Below are 21,243 nucleotides of genomic sequence, written 5' to 3' on the forward strand. Positions count from 1 at the left end.
GTTTAGGGGAGTATACTTAGAAGTAAAATCAAAACATAACTACTGCCTGCATTTATGTGCATTCTATTCAAAAGAAAGGAAGCATAATTCAATGGGCAATATGCTTTCAGAAATCAAGGGGTGGGAACAAGGGGACCTCTCAAATGTAATTGATTCAAACCAGATTTCCATTCAGCAATGAAGTAATAGAGAAAAGTATTTAGCTACAATATTGGCAGTCAGAAGAATGATTGATAGCCCAAGTATTTCCAGATTAAAGAGACAATATGACAGAAGCAGAAAGATTCCCACTTTTTTCTTCCTTTCCGGATCTACAGCCCATGGCTTTCTCAGCATCTGAGGTATGTTACATGGGATTTATAAGAAATAAATTAAAATAATAGGGCAGGAGTTCATGATTTATTTCTAATAGCTCTTCTTTTTTGTGATAAAATACTACAAATAAGTTACATGTAGCAATGGAAGTGTTTCAATAAAATGTGATAAAATTACATCTGAAGACTAAAGCTGAGACTTCACTAAAGAATTCCTCTGTCTATTTTATCCTGTTGACAGAAATTGGTAGTGAAACCATCTGCATACAGTGCTTTTAAAGACCAAACTAGAACACATACTCTTCTAATTGTTTTCAGCTACTTCTCTCAGATATCCATGAAATCACAGGTATACAGCACAGCCTCTTTAAATACATAACTTCTTACACTGTATAAAACAGATAGCAGTGTTAGAATTTGCAATAAACAAAAATCATCAAGGCCAAATTGGGACTAGTGACTGTGTTTAATTGTAGTCAAAATACGTGTATTCTGAAATGACTCTGAAGCAATGCAAAACTCCATATGCAACACAAAAAGGGAAAAAAGGCCAAATTGTAAGAAATTTGTAATCAAAATAATAAGAAAATTGTAATCAAAATGCCAAGAGGCTAAATCATAGTAAACAAAACTTTTAATAAGATAAACTTCACTGAGACATTCTTGATACAGATAAGCAAATAAGAAAATGCCTATTATAACAAGCTTAGTTAAACTCCAGTTAAAAACATAATGAAATCTATTTACCTCCATATACGATACCAAACTGACCGGAACCCAGAACTTCATCAGCAAATATTTGATACACAGAGCTGATATCCTAATGCATGAAGAGGAAAAATCATAAGCATCAGGCATTACTCAAAATGTTTGTGAGCATATTAATTAGTACTAGCTAAGCTGTATGTAAATTTCATGTTAAAATACGTAAAGGGTGATATCATTACCCTCAAGAGAAGGGAAGAAGAAACTTTTCCTGAAGAGGTTCCATTTAACCACACTGTTTACAGAAAGATACAATAATACAAACTAACAGTTGTGTCAAGTAAGCAAATTATCTCCTGTTAGGTACATAATAAGGTCTTCTCTAGCTACAATATTGGAGCGTTGCTTTCTCTGTCACACAATGTTAGTACCAATTACATTAAAATACTCAGATTAATAAGTACAGTTTTTTATTACAATGCACGTGACTCACCACATTCTCCTGGACTTGGCAGTTTGATACAGAGATGCTTAGAGATAAATCTTCTGCAATAAAGAAGATGGAACAGAATAAGAAAAAAGAAAAGTTAGGCTTTTGGTAGCAAAAAGGAAAAAAAAAAAAAAGACCTCTGTTGACTTTTCACAAAATCAATGATTCTTATGGATATTTTGCAAAAACATCATAACCAGGAACCCAGGTTTCACAGACCGATTAGATGAACATCTCTGAGTTTTGCTGGGATTATTTGTCCACCTCTGTCATATCAGTGATTATAAAAATGCTAGAACAGTATAAAAGTGTAGACAATCGAGCTGGAGAACCAAAAGCAATAGTAATGTGGCAGTTGTATCAGAGTTCATTGAACTACAAAGAATTTCTGGTAGCAATAGGGAAATGTACAGGTAAAAGGATTAGGTGGACCCCCTACACTCAAATATATGTGACTACAGATTTTGTGTAGTAGCAGGATATACAGAATTGATGTACAAGAAAAGGAAATTAATCAAGCAAAAAAAGTAACAAGACTTTATAGTTAGAAAAAAAAATCCGTAATGTAAACAAAGGTTTTCAAAGTGTTTCACAGATATACTACAGAAATATTACCAGTTTTTATCAAACAATAGCACATCTAGGAAGCATCATGTTCAAGTAAAAGCACTAGAGAAAGGTGCACAATTTATTTTCAGCCTGCAACAAATGATGATATGAAGTTTTCATTATAGAAATAGCATTAAGATAAGCAGGCAAGAAGAGATACATGAAAGCATCTTTCTCCTTTGACTTCAAGATGGAGGTTGGACACCTCAGAAGAAATAGCAGGTATCTATGTATATGTTAATTAAAAAAAAAAGAAAGAAAAGAAAAAAATCACTTATAAGGTGAATGCAGAACATACTATAGATTTTGAAAAGAACCTTTATCACCCTTAGAAGAGCTTTATGCTTCAGCAAGTTTTCTGATGATACAAAGCTGGGTGAATTAGCTGACACACCAGAAGGCGGTGCTGCCATTCAACAAGACCTGGACAGGCTACAGAGTTGGGTGGGGAGGAATCTGATGAGGTTTAACAAGAGCAAGTGCAGACTCGTGCACCTGGGGAGGAATAACCGCGTGCTTCAGTACAGGTTAGGGGCTGATCTGCTAGAGAACAGCTCTGCAGAGGAGAACCTGGGGGTCCTGATGGACAACAGGCTGGCCATGAGACAGCAGTACGTCCTGGCGGACAAGAAGGCCAATGGCATCCTGGGCTCCATTAAAAACAGCGTGTCCAGCAGGACGAGGGAGGTTATCTTCCCCACCTACCCTGCCCTCATGATGTCATGTTTAGAATACTGTGCCCAGTTCTGGGATTCCCAATTCAAAAAAGACAGGGATCTCCTAAAAGGTGACCAGCAGAGGGCCACAAAAATGATTAGGGGCCTGGAGCATCTCCCGTGTGAGGACAGGCTGAGCAACCTGGGGCCACTCAGCCTGGGGAAAAGAAGACTTAGAGGGGATCTGATAAATGTTTATAAATATCTAAAGGGAGGTGGAAGGCAAATGGATGAGGCCAGGCTCTTCTTGGCATTGCATAGCGATAGGACAAGGAGTAATCAGAAGTTCTGCACAGAAGAAATTTATGGTAAGGGCAACACAGCACTGGAACAGGTTGCTCAGAGAGGAGGTGGAGTTTCCTTTTATGGAGATGTTCAAGACCCATCTGGATGCCTACCTGCGCAACCTATTACCTGCTTTAGCAGTGAAGTTGGACTCCATAATCTCTTGAGGTCCCTTCCAACCCCTGCAATTCTGTGAACACATACCTGGTTTTTGTCACCTGTGCCTTATCTCAAAGAAGTAATGTATAGACTGAAAATAGAAAATAATAATAGTTCTCAAAGGACTCAATCTACATCTGAAATACTAATTGGAATTACAGCTATGCACGTCTGCTGATTATTGATTACTGACTTCCTCTTGAAGTTAGTCAAGTCTGTATTGGAGCAACACAGAACACAAGGGAAAACCAAAAAAAAAGGTATACAAAAATGTTAATAAGGACAATTTGTTTCAATCTCGCTACAGTTTAACTAGAAAAAAAAGTGAAGATACAGTTTTTGAAACTGTTTTAAGAGAACAAACTGAACTCTTTAGCCACAGATAGCGATGGAACACATAGTATCTGTTTCCCCACTTTAGTAGGGATTGAGTTACTTCAAGTTAGTTTTCTGAAGCCTCTGACATGCGCATGAACAACGGCTGAAATGCTGACCTCTATGAAGAAAGCAGTATTGTTAGAATTTAACATCTAATTTACATCAACTAATAGCTTACATAATTGGTTACTTCTACTTTACTTTTAATCTCCCCTTTCCCATTTCACATCAGAAACATCCTACAGAGAAACATCCCATCCCAAACATTAGGCAAAGTGTCCAAAAGGATTCTTACACGTGAGTCAGAGAAGGGTATCCTCATTAATGACTTGCTGGCTAAAATATGGCACAAACTGACTAGTTGGTGCTTTGTGGATGTTCTGACACTATACATTCCCTGCTGCTGTAAGTATTTCAAGCATTAGCTTGGTCTACTACTCATTTAAAGAGAACATATCTGAGGATATGGGTATTTTTTTTTATTTTTTAATGTAAGAACAATTTTCTTAATGGTTCTTGGGACTCATGTTTGTTAAGAGAACAACTGTCTGCACTAAAAATATGGAAATGCCACTCCAAAATTCACGGTAGTTTCTTATACTCCTACAATCCTAAACATGCAAAAATACTTATTCTCTGTATTTAGCCTATAGCTCTATCCTCTACTACTATCAATTTTTCATTAAAAATCAGGTAAAAAATGGTTTTGGAAAAAGTAACTGTGTTAACGTATCTCTCATGAACAGTAAGTAGGCATTCAATTTTAAAGAACAGAGAGTGCTTTGGTATACAGGTGTTTGGAACTCATATTTGCATATCAGAAGTGGCATTTTACATAACTAAAAGGCATGATACAAGGTATCTTCTTACAGCTATGTTTCTTCACTATAATTAATTAGAATTATGAGGACTTGCATTTTATAGTTCACCATTTCAGAACATGGTTGCATTTTCAGAACATGTCTTTATCTAAGATTAGCATTTACATGCTCTTAACTGCTGCTGATGCAGAATAATGAGATAGCAGAGACAGAGAAACTAATCTCAGGATCTTCTACAGAGGAAAAAAAAAACAAATACTAAAAGAAGATTAAAGAGTAGCTGAAAGACGAAAGGAGACTGAAGAATGAAAGCATAAACATCAGTACAGAATGTGCATGAACACTATTGCAAAGGACTGAAAAGATATCTGAAGAGCACAATGTGCTCAGTGTAGTCTTGATAATGAATATGATCCTAGGCTAGAGAGAAGGGTAGAAAGGGCACAGAAGGAAGAAAATGTATTTTTTTATTAGTACCCAGAGCTCAGCAAATGTTCTTTCCATCACTAGCATCATTTACATTTCATTACTAACTTCCTTATCCTTAGCTACAGATCTTTTTTTTTTAATATGGATGACAATCTCAAAAAGCATCCAATTTTTCATTATATATATATAAATAATCTGATGAGAAGAGACGTTTATAGAAGTTTATTAGAAATACCTAAACTATGGTCCTCTTTTACATCCAACAACTATGTGTGAACTCTTAACGCTCACATGACAGAAGTTCTGTAGTATGAATTAACGTGGGAAACCTGATTCGTTACTCCTACTTGCTGCTACCACAGATTTAAGAGATTTGCTCACACACCCTCCACAAACTTGAGTGCCACTTCCCAGAAACTTGTGGAAGATTACAGACCCAATTCAGCAGAGAATAGACAAACATACTTCATAAGAACGTTCCAGAAATGGAATCTCTATCAATTACAGCTTCAGAATATGAGTAACAGTGCCTTGTCTGCCTGCTTACTGTGATCTTTTCCTTGTCCTGCAGCAGTGCAAACGCTAGTCTGAGGAGTGACTGGCATCAAGGCCTGACGAATGGCTTTCTCCCAGCCCTGAGCTACGTCAAGTCCAACTCCGGAAGCAGCAAGAACAGGACTGTGGTGACTGCTGCCATTGTTTTCGCCAACAAAGTACACCATCGTGTCAGTGATGATCTCAAAACAGTATGGATTGCTGCCCTGCACCATGTTTGAAAAATCTCGAGGCTGAGTCACCTGGAGAATTTCTGAAAGCGGAATCTCCTGAAGAAAAATATTAAAGATTAAAAAATGAAAAGACATACAATACTTTAATATACTATTGTTCAGAACTTACAGTGTTTGCAGAGAAATCAAAGCAAATATATAAAAATATCAAAACACCACGCTTCATAACTACTGTTGAAATGTAGAGAGTCACCCACCCACAGCCTTCCAAATTCCTCTATATGTGCCTGGAGAGCCCCACCACAGTTCCCACTACACAACCATTACTCAATACACAAACTGCATTCATATTCAGCATCATCATCCAGCACACATGTGACACACAGCTACTGAGTGGCCATTTCCCACTGCACCCATAGATTATACAGCTTAGCTAGAAAAGAACATGACAGGGATTTTTAGAATGACACATTAGGAAGAGGATGTGGTTGTATAAGCTACCCAAAAAGCATTACTTCACATTTCTGAATAAATTTTGGTAAAGATAATTTTTCATAAACGATTTCTATCAGTTTATCTACCTTGTCAGTTTAAGAACATGTTACAAAGCAGTATTAGGGAACAGATCTGAAGAAAGGAAAGGCTGTAAGCTCAAGCTTGTTGGAAGAGGACATTCTACATATATAGAAGGGCTTACAGGTGCACATCACTTGCAAGAGTAGTGAACAAGCAGGTGAACATTGGGCTGGCATTATGGGGTTAAGAGGCTGTAGCTCATTAAGATGAGAGGCAAATAAAAATAGAAATAACAGCTGTGAATGTTTCTAATAGCAAAGACAAATAATCCAAGATTTAAGCAGTAAAAAAAAAAAGAGGGGCAAAGGGGCAAGATAAAGGACTAAAAGCAGAGACAGGATGGAGCAACAAGCAAGGAACATATTTTACCAGCTGTGTTTTGAATGCACAGGGCAATATATAAGTTATCAGGGAAGTCTGAGAAGAAGAAACTGCATTGGTCAAGACAGGGATGAAAAGGATCTGGGCAAGTTTAGCTGGGTGAGAGAAAAGGCTTGATCTTAGAGATGTTATAAAGGAAGGACCCCCACCTAAAGGTGAAAGACAAGAAAGGGAAAAATCTTGTTTATACATTTGAAGACATTTTCTGAGTATTCTACCATTGAATGCATTACTATATTAGTAATGTAACATACTTATTGCCAAGCTTCATTCATATAATGCCAAGCTGTACAGTAAATTTTCCTGTAAATCTTGCTTGCAACTTTCAGTTGTAGAGTTGGGAGCAAGGAAATAAATAAGCATGCAACTTTCAATCACTACTTACTGAGAGCAAAAATCCTAGCCTGCATCTAGACTGGTAGCCAAACACATTCTCTAGTAAAGGTTAAAAAAAGCATAATACATGAGCCAATTCAAGAGAATAGTACACGTAAAGCAGAAGGAAAGACATACTCAAAGTGATTAAAATGGGAGCTGCAAGCAACTTCTGAGTAGTAGGCTAGGTCTTTCTCACTTATAAGCATAGCCCAAAATTTTACTTGTCAGTTTTTACTCAAAAAGATGGGGAAGTTGCATAACGTTTATTATCCTACTCACAAGCAGTTATTTCAAGTATACAAAACCCCTTAAGTAAACCAAATGCAATACAATTATTACTCATCGTTACCTTGTAATATTTTGTTCCAGATTCGTTTTGAAATAGTGTGAGGCATTTGCTGTCCAGTCTCCAGTAATGTCTTTTTCTCTACAAAACACATAGTGCAATAACATAAATTATTAGGAGGTCTTACGTTATCCAATTATTTAAATGAGAAATTGTTTAAATAACTAAGATAATAAAATGATGTTCACCTATGGTTCCATCTAACACTGTATACACAAAAAGCACATTTTGGAAATACAGTTATTTGCTTGCTTTTTCTAATTCAAGAATAGGCTCACAGGAGTATTTGCACAAACCAGAAAAAATATCACTCACCTTAAAGCAACAGTGGTGACAACAGAATCAGAAGCACAGAATCGCTCAGGTTGGAAAAGACTTCAAGATCATCAAGTCCAACCTCAACCTAACCGTAGTACCCTAACTAACAACCCACCACTAAATCATGTCCCTGAGCATCACATCCAGACGTTTTTTAAACATATTCAGGGATGGTGACTCCAACTGCCTCTCTGGGGAGCCTATTCCAACTCCCACAGGAAACAACTAGCTAAATAAGTTTCACTCTGGGTGCATGTGCTCATAAAATCCAAATTATTTTCACTTCGTAATAATTGTGAGAGACATGATTTCTCCTTCTGTGCCCTTACACCAACATGCCATGGGTTTAAGAACTGAGCAAGTCTAACAAGTCCTTCATTCTTCTGTAAACGGAAAATTTTGAAGGTTGGACTCGATCTCTAGAGACCCCCTCCAACCCCTACAAGTCTGTGAGTCTATGTGAACCAAGTGCACAATAGCAAAAAAAAGATAGGCAGATTATGACAGTCAGGTGGACCATCTTTCTTGAGGAAAAGTTGAAAACTTAAGACAAAAATCGAGACAAACTATGTAGCCATTTTTGAGAAGTCATCAATGAGAAATGTTTTTCACCCGAGAATAATATGCATATAAGTTCTTGTTCATAACTGCGAAATAATCTTAAGCACAGGAACACTCCTCAAAATAGAGAATTGTTTGAAAGTTAAATGGACTTGAAAGACACATGGCTACACTGATCTAAGTGACTCGCTTGCATCATGCTCATGTAGTCAGAAACTTCATTTTTTTTCCCCAAGAAAAATCCAACACTCCTATTCTGGACTAGAATGACAATGTTTAGAAAAATAATACCCTTATTAAATCTAATGCAGAGCTTAAATCTCTTCAGTCACAGGGAAGCTAAGACCATCTGTAGGAGTTAGGTGAAAGCCAGGAGAGGAATAGATTTAACTAAATGAAAGTTCAAGTCAGCACTGAATGGAGATTGGATGAAGGCATAAAGATGAACTCATCCTTTTAACATATATGCTTTTTTGAAAATCATAAATCAAGGAAGGCTTGCTTGGATTGTAAAAGGAACTAGTTGGTAAGTAAGCTCAGGAACTCAAAATATGCATATATTCAATACTGAGAAAAAAAGGGCTCAGAGTGAAAAAAAAAAAAAAGAATACAAATGATGACATAAAAATGTCTCCCTGTGATGGAGAAATTGGATGAAATACCAATGCCTGGATGAAATACCTTATCATCCAGGCTCAACAGGAAGTATGCTGATATTGCTCTTAGAATGAATCTCTTCTGAATTAATGGAAAGCCCAAGTTGTTGCAGGAACAAGGAACGGTTTGACATAGCTGAGAGATACTGGACAAGGTATATAAGCTGATGCTGAAATGCCTCAGACAGAAGCTTCCTTCCACTAGGAAGCCCTCTGATATTTTGCTTGGCTGGAGGTATCTTGCTTTGGAACTTTATTTGCTTTGGAATCTTTTTAGAATCTTTTTAGAATGGTATCTTTGCTTTGGAACTTTTTAGAAAACTTTATTTACACCACCCTTTTGGTAGCTATCATCTAGGTAGCAGCTAGACTGATAGATGAAAAATCTACTTAAGAAAAGGTGTTGTCCAAGAAGACAAAAATAAATAAAAAAAATAAAAAAATCAATGGACAAATGTATTGGTTGTGCTGACAAAAGCAGAGCCAAACACCAGGTCTGCCCTAAGCACTGCTTTGAGCTATTCACCTTCTAACTATTATCTGGCCCTAATTTTTTCAGAGCAACCAGATGATAGCTGTGCCTAATAAGGAGCCTAGACTGAAATCCCATTTTAAATATGTTAGATATTTACTTGGATTTGTGATAAATACAACTAGTTAATATAAAACTGCACTTTACATACCACTTGTGATTGTTTAGCTGACAAACGCAGAAAGTGAAAACACTAAAGCACCCTGAGCTGACTGTGATTTCAACACAACTGTAACAAACTAAATTCCTGAAGTCCCTCTTCTGACAGATCCTGCACAGGAACAAAGAATGCACGAATATTTATGCGACAAACTGGGCTGCATGAGCTCTGGGATCTTCTCCACTTCATATTTTATTTTCATAGATCAAGAAAAGTGGATTCACTCTGTCACAGTAGATAACTCTAAGGAATCTGGCTAATCTTATCTTCACAGGACAAAAACAAAACAAAACAAAAATGCATAAGAGGGAACAGTGTTCAATAATGTTTACTTTGAGATAGAATGAATTGCTAGAGGAAGAACGGGCTTCCATATCTACACACCAAATTTACTAAATATTTCCATCACTACAATAGCATTAACTGTTTCAGTACTCATCATTTTATAACAGAATTAATCTTTCCAGATAGTTTAATAAAACCTCCAAATGCAAAGAAGATGAGTCCAGTGTTTATCTTGGGAGAGCTGAGATCTCGAACACGTTACTCATTTGAGACTGATTAGAGATGCTTCTTTTTCTGAATTGAAAAGTACTGTTACATGGAAGATTTCTCCATGATACTACTTCTTAATGAACATTATTGTTAGTTATTTCAGATGATATTGTAAACCAGAATATCTAGGTAAGAGAAATAAAATACAATAGTTGAGAGAAATAATTTAAGTTAATGTAGGAAGAAACCAATGTCACTGACCAGATTGTCTCTACTAGTATAGTGAACCATCCATCCTTCCTTCACCATCGTACTACTCTTCCTCTTCGTATGCTTGATGGACTGTACAACCCTCATCAGAGGAATATTATTGCTTGTTGAGGGACTAAAAAGATAAAACAGTTGTTTTTTAGTTTAAATATTAAAAGTACAATGATGACAATGACACATTATACATTTAGCCTAGGATTTTCAAGAGCAGGCACTTTTTCCTCTCATACAACTTATTTCACTGATATACGGTAAGAAATTTGAGCACCCACTAGGCTCTCTGAATGCAAGTACTGCAGTACCTGTATTATACTACAGGAAGGCAGAGTAAACACTCCAGAATGAGACATCTACATAAATCATCCTTTCAAACCAATGTACTGCTTGAGTCTTAATGAAGCATAGAAGTAATTATCATCAGCACTGTTACTATTTTCTCTTGCCTAAGTCAACTTAATTATTTCTTAATATTTCACTAATAAAGCACACTTTCAATTTATGAAAACAGAAGAACATTAATTCAAATGATACCTGAAAATATAAATTGTCATTTGTATTAATTTTCTTGCAGACAAAAACTTGATAACATAACATTTTGACAATCATTAATTAAACATGCAGGTTTTAGTCCTGTTCAGTGTAGAGTGAGCACCACATTACCTGCTTAGTACCAGAAATCCTACATGTGGTCCTAGCAGAAAAAAATCATAAGGCACATTTCAAATCAAACCATAAAGATGCTTTAACACAGTGCAGTCAGCACTGTAGAAGTGGCTGACACAAGATGCTGCACATGCCAGAAACTAATGCTTCAGATGTAACTAGAAATAAATGGAAAACTTATACCTAGAAGTAGAACACAAAAAGATGCTACTTCCAACTCAGTAAGTCCGTGAGCTAGAAATCACTGAAAGTTGCTCTTCCTGACCTATATGCTCTTCCTGTTCTTATACTCCTCCTTATATAATTGCTATGAGACCTTGGGCTAAAATTACCTTTGTCTGACCTATCACAATTGCTCTTCTATTTTTAAGAATGACACTAAGAAAATCAGGATGACACTATTCAGAGTAAGAATTCCACCTGGGACACAGTAGAGACTTTCAAGATGTGATTGAAGATAATCACATCTAGGCTCCCTTTTCCCACAAAACATTGGATCTTATGATCCTTTGAGGTCCGTTCCAGCCTGGTCTGTTCTATGAGTCTATTAAAAAGGCTGAACTTGATTAAACGAACTATCACTGGAACCGTTCAAAGCCAGGTTGGACAGGGCTTTGAGCAATCTGATTAAGTGAAAGATGTCCCAACCCACAGCAATGGGCAGGGACTAGATGACGTTTAAACATCCCTTCCAGCTCAAACCATTCTATGACTCTGTGGAACAGTTATATGACGAAAGACTTCAGAGACTCACATTCTAGTTAAAGCAATCTGCTGCCTAGAATAAACTAAAACATAAATATTAAAATGTCTCTAGAGTAATTATTTTTAGATAACACATGTACACTAGTAATTTAATTAGGCTCATGTCATAAAGATCTTTCCCATATCTCTGCCTTAAGCAATGCTTCTAACCACGGTTAGATAATTTCATTTTATTTATTTAATAACATTCATAGGCCAATAAGAAGAGAACACACCATTTTAACTTAGTTATGTTTTAGGTTACAGCATTTTACAGAGCATTTTAAATAATAAGAAAAAAAAGCCACCACAGGCAACTTAAAGCTGGGCTACTCACAAATGCTTTATTTGAAACTTTCCTTTAGAATACTCAAGAAGGTACATCCAAGAGCATTAAAAAAAAAATCACATCATGGTTTACCTAATTGTTTTGACAGCTTCTTCATCTTTGTCTGTATCAAGGTCAGATGGATCCATAAAGAAGATTTTGTCCTCTGGAGTTGAGGACTCCTCAGTATCATCCAGAACCCGACTACCATCACTGTTCATTTCACTGCTATCAACCTCCATTGGCAGGTCCAAATCCTGGCCTGGGCTAGCAGGTTCTGGAGCAACACAAGATGCAGATATTTTACAGCATAGTTAAAAAAAAAAAAAAAAAGGCAAAAAATTGTTCTCCGGTTCACATTTATGCGAGCATCATAGCACAACCAGAATATAAAAAATCCTCAAGATTTTGCTAAATGATTCAGTGTGCTAACCAACATTATCAATTTGTTTTTCCTAAATACCAAAGGAGAACCAACCAAAACACTCATACTGAAAGAATCATAGTGAAGACCTCAAGATCTAAACACGCTTCTCACGAAGTGATTCTGCTCCACAAGTGGTCAGTAAATCAATATATTATTCCTTCTAAAACATAAATTAAAATATAAGTGTCAAGAACAAAAATTATTTTTCGTTTTGCTGGACTCTCTCCAGCATGACCATATCTCCCTGAGGAGCCCAGTACTTCAGGTGTGGCCTCAACAGGGCTGAGCAGAGGGGAAACATCACCTCCTCAGCAAAGCTCCACTGAAATGACAAAGAGACTGGAGGAAAACCTGAAAGAACTGGGATTGATCAACCTGGAGAAGAGAAGGCTCAGGGGGAGCTCATCAGTGTATAGAAATCAATGCAGGGAAGGTGCAAAGATGCCAGAGCCAGGCCCTTGTCAGTGGTAACCACGAGAAACAATGGGAACAAAACAAAATACATGAGGCTCTGCCTGAAAATCAGGAAACACTTTTTAATTGTGAGGGTGACTGAGCACTGGCACAGGTTGCCCAGAGAGGTTGTGTAGTCTTCCACCCTGGAGATATTCAAAAACCATCTGGACATGGTCTTAGGCAGCCTGCTCCAGGCAGCCCTACTCAAGCAAACCCAGCTCTATCAGCCTTTCCTCATAGAGATTCTCCGATATCCTCATCAACTTCACAGTCCTTAGCTGGACTCTCTCCAGTATGTTCATGTCTCTCTTGTACCATATGACATTTGCCAACACTGAAGAAATAGAATTGAAGTAAGCAAACTAAATTTCACAGTGAAATCTTTTAATTCACAGCAATCTCAAGTGAAATAACTGGAAAGGTAAAATAAAAACATGTAAAATAGTTGAGAGCATCTAAAGCTAATAAATCTTTTTATGCCTCCAAAGACCTGTAAGTATTTGAGAGCATGTTTCTCATCTTACCTCCATTGAAAACAACCTCTCCAAGACAGTCTTTAGGTACTTTAGATGCACAGCGTTTGTGACAATTGAACCTGCAATCTAAAACAAAAGATAAATAAGCCCACTATATGACATTTTACTCCTACTCAAGTAGACACTAACATTCTATCGCAACTTCCATCACACGCCTCAGTCCAGATGCATACATTTGCACATAACAGAAGACAGTACTGATGAGATCACCTCCAGAAGGAAATGGACAATCTTGTCCCCGTCTCTTATGTTGACTTGCCAAGCCAGTTTACTGTGTCAGCACTTTCCCTTCCAGTACAAAAGTTTTCTAATCTCTAGCTTTTTCTCTAGCTATTTTTTTCCACGATGACGTAATTTTTCCCATCCTCTAATCTGCTCCATGCCCTTTTTTCCATTGCTACTTGTTTTAAATGTGTCATCTCTATCATTTTTTCCCACCTCTGCCTAAGATTTGTAGCCATCATAGCACTAGGATCACACTCCTATACTATGGAGCGAGAATGCCTTGCAGTAAACCTCAAAGTTCAGCTACCCAATCATTCAGACCATAGATAAAGCAGGCAACAATGAAGCTCCATTTCTGCCTGCCCAAATTTCCTTGGACATCAAGCTGACAGAGTAAGATACATCAAGTCCAATGTGGAAATAGAACATGAACTTGGATGTGTGCCATTTCTGCATTTGAGTAGGCAGTATCTGATATAAAACAGTCCAGCACACATTAATGGCATTACGGGAATTTCCTATATTAGTAGCATCACCCTAATTTTTGACCACATATCCGCATCACAAATTTTAAACTCTCTACTGTCCCTACTGCTGCTTTGAAAGCAACAATTTAGTCCTTTTCTGCTACATAGAAACATAGGACAGTTTAGGTCAGAAGGAACTTCAAAGGCCATACAGTTCTCCCACCCCCACTCGCCACGAGCAGGGACATCTCCCACGAGATCAGTTAGCTCAAAGTCCCATCCAACCTGGTCTTGAGAACTCCCAGGGACGTGGCATCTATAATAAATCACAGTAACCAAATTACAAAATACAGAATCTGGATCTGACTTGCTAATCAGAAGTTCACTGTGCTTTCCTTTTACATACAAAGAAATCATTGTCTTCCCATTTTAAGTAGCTGAAAAGCCAAACCCTGAGGCCAGCTACAATCCTGTTTAGTTTCCAAGTGCCTAAGAGGAAGCATTCGAGAAAACCAATTAACCATCCATCCTACAGCAGCGTTTTCAGTCTGTACTGTGGAATATGGTTATTTCACTAGCCTGAAGGGGGCTGGAAGAAACAAGATCCTACCAGGAAACTACTGAAAAGACGAACTTATTAGGATAGATTCATTCATAATGTCCTTAGAAACACAATCTCCAACAGTTTCCAGGTCTAGTTAGTAAATTAGAGCATCCCAAGACACTGTTCCCAAAAGGTTGTTTGCATACAACCACTCAGAAAACTTTTGAGTACAGGCCATTTTGTCCTAGCTTACCTAATTTATTAACACGGTTATAGCATCAGCCCCAAGGATCAACTCAGAGTTCAAGTTCAAGCCTGGATGAATTAAGAAATCCAAGGCTCTGAGATACTCGGGAACATGAGACTGCTGAAAGACCCCAAGCTTTGGGAATGTAAGCAAAAAAAAGTCAGTGGGAAACAGTAAGAAACCATAGGAAAAAGGAGTATGAAAATGTATTGACATGTTTAATATATCAGCAACTGATGTCAAACGATGTTTAATATATTTAAGCACCATGCTGCTCAAATGAGTACCTCTTAATATAATAATATTAATATATTTTATTAATATATTGTATATATCTTTATAAATATATATATTATTTTATATTTATTAATATATCTGTTTCTCTTCTTCTGTATGTAAACATTCTATACCTAAACACTATTTTCTATCTATAGTTATTCAGTTTCCTGAGAATAAAGTGGTAACCCCATTCGTTTGGCCAGTAGCATTTAAAACTGTAAAACATCGTCCACAGGCTTAATTATTTACTGAAACTATCCAGACTGAAAAGGCAGTTAGGGATGCTGACTTCTAGCAAAAACTGCAAATAAATAAAATGTAAAATAAAACTACTCCCCATGAAATACAAAACAGCAGTAGTTTTAGTCAGCAGAGAGTTATCACAGAGATAAGCTTATAGTTTTTGCTCTAAGTGACCTTTTTCAATGTGTTGATCTTTGGTACTCACGTTTGATAAACTCCTATGAGAGAAATGAAAAATCCTTACCATATTAATGTTTAAGATTCTCCACTAGTTTGTTTTCCTGCAACAACAGGAATCTGTACAATCCAGTAATGAAGAGCCAGAAGAAAAGCACAATGCCATAGTTATGCCCTGGGATTGGCATGGAAAAGTCCAAGAGCTGAAGTCACGCATGTGAGCATATGCTCAATAAAAACGACCTGATGGAGCCTAAATGTAGTTCAGGAAAGGGACTCATCTTTATATTTTTTTCCAGAAGATAATAATCATTATCCTGCATTAAAATAACGTAATACATTCTGAAGTCTTTAGTGATGAGTGTAGAAGACAGACATTTAACAAAGGGAAGGATTTCCTGTTTTTATTAATAGTTTAGAACTGTCATTGAATTACGCTGTTCCCATTCCACATGCGATTAGATCTCAGTTTTCATAAAAACACATAGTGCATAGTACACTACAAAGAAAGGAGGAGTGCCATAATCCTTTCAAAAAAAAAAGCTTTTTTTTTCAAATATTATACTGTTCTAAATTCATACCTGTGGCAGAAAACTAAATGCATACCTTTACATTGCATTCCTTGACGAAAAAGGCCCTTGAGCAGCCGTTTGCAATACTGACATATGGTGGGACGAGTATAAGAGTGAACAGCAAAGGTGTGTGGAACCTTCACTCTGCAAAGCACCATCTTCTCCATCCAGATGGGACGGCCACTCCAGGAGGGAATCCTTTTACTAGGTTCTGGGCAGCAGCGCTAGAATAAAGAAGGTATACAGATAGGACTTGCACCAAAAGAATTCCACCTCGTTCAAAAAAAAAAAAAAAATTAATTAAAAAAATAAGGTGGAGTAGTGGCCAGATGAGAAAGTGAAACCTGGCCAACAGGCCTTAAAAGGACATTCTGGCAATATATTTAAAAGAGAAAAAATAAAAGACGGAAAAGCTTCGTGAAACGCAGGAAAGTTTGTATGAATATTTATTTCCACAGGAACTAAAATCCCAAACAAGGTTGAAATTTACTGATGACAGGGCTTGTTTGGTTTTTTAGAGTAACCTGGTAAAGTTCACAAATAGCAGATACATATAAGCATATACAGACCCCATTTCGATAATAAAAGGCCAGTATTAAGACCACCCAGAGCCTCCTCTTCCTCAGGATGAACTGTCCCAGCTCTCTCAGCCTGATCTTGTAGGGGAAATATTCCATCCCTTGGATCATTTCTGTGCCCCTCTTCTGGAGCAGAGGGGCAGGACCACCTCCCTCAACCTGCTGGCCATGCTTCTGATGCAGATACGGCTGGGTCTCTGGGCCGCAATGGCACAAAAACACATGCTGTTCTGCCTTTTCTCCAGTCACCAAGGGCTTCACCTCATCACCATGACTCAGTTTAAGTAAGTAGTAAAGACTCCCTTTACCCTTCAGTGAAAGTGGCAACGAAACAAGTGCATCTAATAACCATCTGTCCTATCTCACAAGTATAACCAAGGAACTCTGAGCAATCATAATACCCATCATAACATATAACTGTTATGAATGATGGCTTTATTCTTAACTCCCTGCAGCTTCCTTGATAGAGAACATTTTCTCTGCAGAAAGTTTACCAGCATACCAGGAACGTTCCTGTCTCTCCCAAGATAAAAGCTTACAATTTCTTCTGATTTAGCCAAACTATTATTTTATTCTGATACAATAACTACAGAATAAATGCGTATTATGAAGGCAGCAAGGTATTTTATCATACCCAAATTCAAGGTTCTCATAGCTCACATAACCACTTGTGATAGAATAAAAACAAAGTAACATGTAACTTACCATTTCCTTCAAATTCTCACAATAACAGTAATCTGTAAATGTCACAGTCTAGGACTCAACAGAGATTCAAATACGAACTAAAACCAATCACAGTAGTTCATACCTCTAATACTCATTTTTAACCACATACAATACCAGCTTCTTCCCCAAAGATTGAACACTTTAAAACCAGGAATGGTTTCTTCTTTCACATTACATACCTCTTCAGAAGCAGAGGATGTGTATTCAGCTTGTGCTGGTCTTGGAACTGAAAGCCCTGCTCCTGGTAAAGACACATTAGACAGACGCCTTTTTCTCACTCCACTACAGTTATTTGGAATCTTGAAGGCACACCGCTTATGGTAGTTTAATCCACAACCTGAAATACATGATTTTTCAGACAAAATAAAATAGAATTAAAGTAATGAAAATAGTATCTGTATTTTGCTAAAGCAGTTTGAGAAATGGGATCCAAAAGAATGGTAAAGAAAACAGACTGTTCTGTTGAAGTCTCTTATTTTAGTGTTCTTGATGTGATTCGCGGAAACAGCTTTTTTTGCACTGCTGGCTTTATTTATCAATTTCTAGTAAGTGCAGCTCTAGAAACAAGGTATAAGACTCAGAAGCAGCTGATCTCCCTTCTCTCTTCTCCTCCCACCAGGAGGTTTTCATCACTCTTGCTCTGGAGAACAGGAGCCAAGCAGCAGGGTTGGTACCTGTCAGCAGGCTGCAGAATGTTCTGCAGCCAGCTGGATGAAGGCCATAAGCAATGGGATTTCCCTTCAGGAGTCTCTCCAAAGAACATGCTCCTCATGCAAGGAACAAGTTTGTCAGCTAGATATTTATTCAAAGTGAGAAACAAGTACAATTCTTACGTTGTTTGCCCAAGGTCACATACAATCTGCATCAAAGTCAAGATCAGAATTCGCTTTTCCAGATGCAGAATGACTTCCAGCACTACTAAATACTACACGTTTCCATACTGAACAAGATGCTTTTTCCTTTTCCATATCTGATACAAACACACAACAAAAATACAACAACAACAATTACAAACTTACCTTCACATTTCAGTCCTTGTCGTACCAAACCCCAAAGCATCTCTCCACAATAGTCACAAAAAGTAGGAGCCTTGTAGGAATGCACATAAAGTGCATGAGGACGAATCTGGAAATCTTCAACTGTAGCCAAAGCTTTTAAAAAATTGCAGAAAGTTACGGTTCTTGTCGTAAGATCAACAATATATTACTTCCACATTCCCTTGTTATAAAATGGCAGATTCAAAGAACGCTAATGAGCTGTTTACATATCAGCATTACGCTGTATAACATTTAAATACACACAGACTATTCCACACAATTTTCAGAAAGCTTGTTTATTGAGGGAAAAAAAATCCATCAGACTTTGTAGGCTAACAGCCACAACTAATCAACAGTCTGAGTTGGAATAAAATACACAATTTTTAGCATTTGCTGTTCTTTTTTTTTTTTTCCATTTGATGTTGAAAGGGAAACCTCTCCCATTAAGTTAAGAAGGAGTAAAAAAAAATACAAGCTTTATTAAAATCAGCTTAGAGGTAAATAACTGTTAAAAACTTAATTTTCAAGCTGTTCAGTAATTTACAACATTTTCAAACCAAGGACAGGTTAGACTTTTGCCTTCTAAAGGACATTCTCAGTAAAAAGTTATTAGATTGAAATTGTCCAAACAGAACTATGGATAGAGTTTCTATGGAACACTGGAAACTTCACTACTACTCTTCTGTTTTTTAAACAAGCACAAATATATTTAAATGAGTTTTTGTCCCCTTTCTCTGGAATGTAAAAAACTGAATTAGTGGCAACATCACGTTCCCTTATGGCTATTACTCTTTGATTAAAATATATAACATTTCATATTTGGATTCCCATGCCTCAGTTTTAAAAAATCCTACTGAAAGAGATTGATTTGTCTTCAAAGTGCCTCAGTTTCTCGTCGTGGTCTGTCTCTATTTACAAGGACATTGTCAGAGATTGTCATGAAGAGACACACAAAAGTTTCCCCAATGTGCCATTAACCAGAAGCAATGAAAAGCTCAAATGAAGATCATCAATTACTGAACATCCTAAACTTGCCTAGAACAGTGGGTCCTGAATTGCAGCCAAGAAACTCAGCCTTACGACTCTGGAAATCATACTTTATTGACCCAAGTAATAAATCTAATCCCACAACAGCCAACTCTTCTGTCTTTCTAAAATGCAGCCTCAGTCTGGCACTCATTCCTCAAAGCTTCTATTTGCAGTTTAAGTAGCAAGTACTCTACAGCTGACTTTTAGTTGATTTCAATGGAGTATTTCTGAAACACATTAATCCAGGTTGTTAAGAGAATGTTTCGATTATGCTACTGAAGAGCACTACATGTCAATACAGACTTTATTATTTAAAAGAAACTGTTTTCAAACACTACACTAATTCTTAAAACTGTGTTCTTATGGGTATGATTCAGCAACTGCATTTACACAAAGCTTTTAGTAATATAAACCATCAATGCAAAAGCTACAGACTGAAAAAACTGTCAGATCTAAGCAAAAAAAAACCCAACAACATAGCTGGAAAAGCAAATCCTGAATACTACCTGCATTTCACCTTCAATAATTCATAAACTCGAAGGAAATTAAAACCTGACAACAAACAAAACAACAACAAAACTTAGTACTGACACATCAGTAACACCCATATTTTCTTGGAAATCTCTACCCCAGAACACTGACCCTGTGAGACTACTTAATCAAAAGAGTTCAAAGGAAAGCAAGATACTAATAATCCATAAGGGCCCATTTTCTTTTAAGTAATTCTAGAACAATACCTACCAGAGAGAACAACCTCAACAAGATCACCCTCATGTATCTCTTCTGCTGATGTAATCCGTTGCAAAATATTATCTGAGTTCAGGTCGTGCCGGAAGAGGAGAATTTTGTCATACATGCCAAAGAAACCACACTCTGGGAACTGTAACAGAAAGCAAACTCTAAATTAACACATGGTTTTTGCTAATCCTATTCACAAACTGAACTTTTTTCTTTTTGATAATAGCTACAGAATTTCTGTGTTTTAAATTTCCTACAGGGAAAAAAAAAAAAAAAAAAAAAAAAACTGATCTGCTTGACTTATTTTTTGAGGAAATGGAGCATTTGGGGTTTTTCTTCGGGTTTTTAATCTCTGACATGCGTAAGCAGTCTGGCCAACCTGAAAACCAACATAGATCTTTAACTCAGCTTATCACCACCTGCAAACCTCACTTTGCAGACATTCTGAACAGCTGGGCAGTCTGCTCCACACACCCCAGGGGCACCTGCTACGTTTCCTTAGACAAGCAAGCAAAAAAAGGCTCCATACTGGTGTTCCACAACGGTTTAGATTTGCAGATGTAAGAACTCAATTCATCCCAGTGACAGAGGGTAATACTCTACATTCATAGAGGAAATAGGTACGGTACAAATTGTCCCATCCTGCAGATGTTCAAGGCCACGTTGAATGAGGCTTTGAGCAACCTGGTCCAGTGGGAGATGTCCCTGTCTACAGCAGGAGGGGTTGGAACTAAATGGTCTTAAAGGTCCCTTCCAACCCCAATCGCTCTATGGCTCTATACAGTACACAGCATGCCACATTCTCATGACATTTCACTGAAAATACTTTCCTTATTCTGTATTTGCTCAGCTCTCTAAAATACTGGTGAATGTGATCAATTTATTAAAACGAACAGCTTAAAAGTTAGCAGACGGTTCAC

The 21,243-nt window shown here is 37.2% G+C and overlaps 1 protein-coding gene across 2 annotated transcripts in view; it reads right to left on the reverse strand.

The window, feature by feature from the left end:
- PRKD3 (protein kinase D3) overlaps positions 1-21,243 on the reverse strand; it is a 40,104-nt gene that overhangs the window by 9,048 nt on the left and 9,813 nt on the right. The window contains exons 2-12 of one of the 2 annotated variants that reach the window (XM_065729415.1): positions 20,327-20,465; positions 18,539-18,670; positions 17,699-17,760; positions 16,250-16,439; positions 13,450-13,527; positions 12,136-12,319; positions 10,299-10,422; positions 7,319-7,396; positions 5,454-5,730; positions 1,513-1,565; positions 1,062-1,134 (exon numbers count right to left, since the gene is read on the reverse strand). In XM_065729415.1, the coding sequence (XP_065585487.1) occupies positions 1,062-1,134; positions 1,513-1,565; positions 5,454-5,730; positions 7,319-7,396; positions 10,299-10,422; positions 12,136-12,319; positions 13,450-13,527; positions 16,250-16,439; positions 17,699-17,760; positions 18,539-18,670; positions 20,327-20,465 (1,390 nt within the window). Of the gene's footprint in view, positions 1-1,061; positions 1,135-1,512; positions 1,566-5,453; positions 5,731-7,318; positions 7,397-10,298; positions 10,423-12,135; positions 12,320-13,449; positions 13,528-16,249; positions 16,440-17,698; positions 17,857-18,538; positions 18,671-20,326; positions 20,466-21,243 lie in introns of both variants that reach the window. The other variant, XM_065729406.1, reaches the window with a different exon arrangement.

This window comes from Cyrtonyx montezumae, unplaced genomic scaffold (genome assembly GCF_038088225.1).
Source record: "Cyrtonyx montezumae isolate F1298 unplaced genomic scaffold, pur_monq_1.0 scaffold_0, whole genome shotgun sequence".
NCBI lineage: Eukaryota > Metazoa > Chordata > Aves > Galliformes > Odontophoridae > Cyrtonyx > Cyrtonyx montezumae.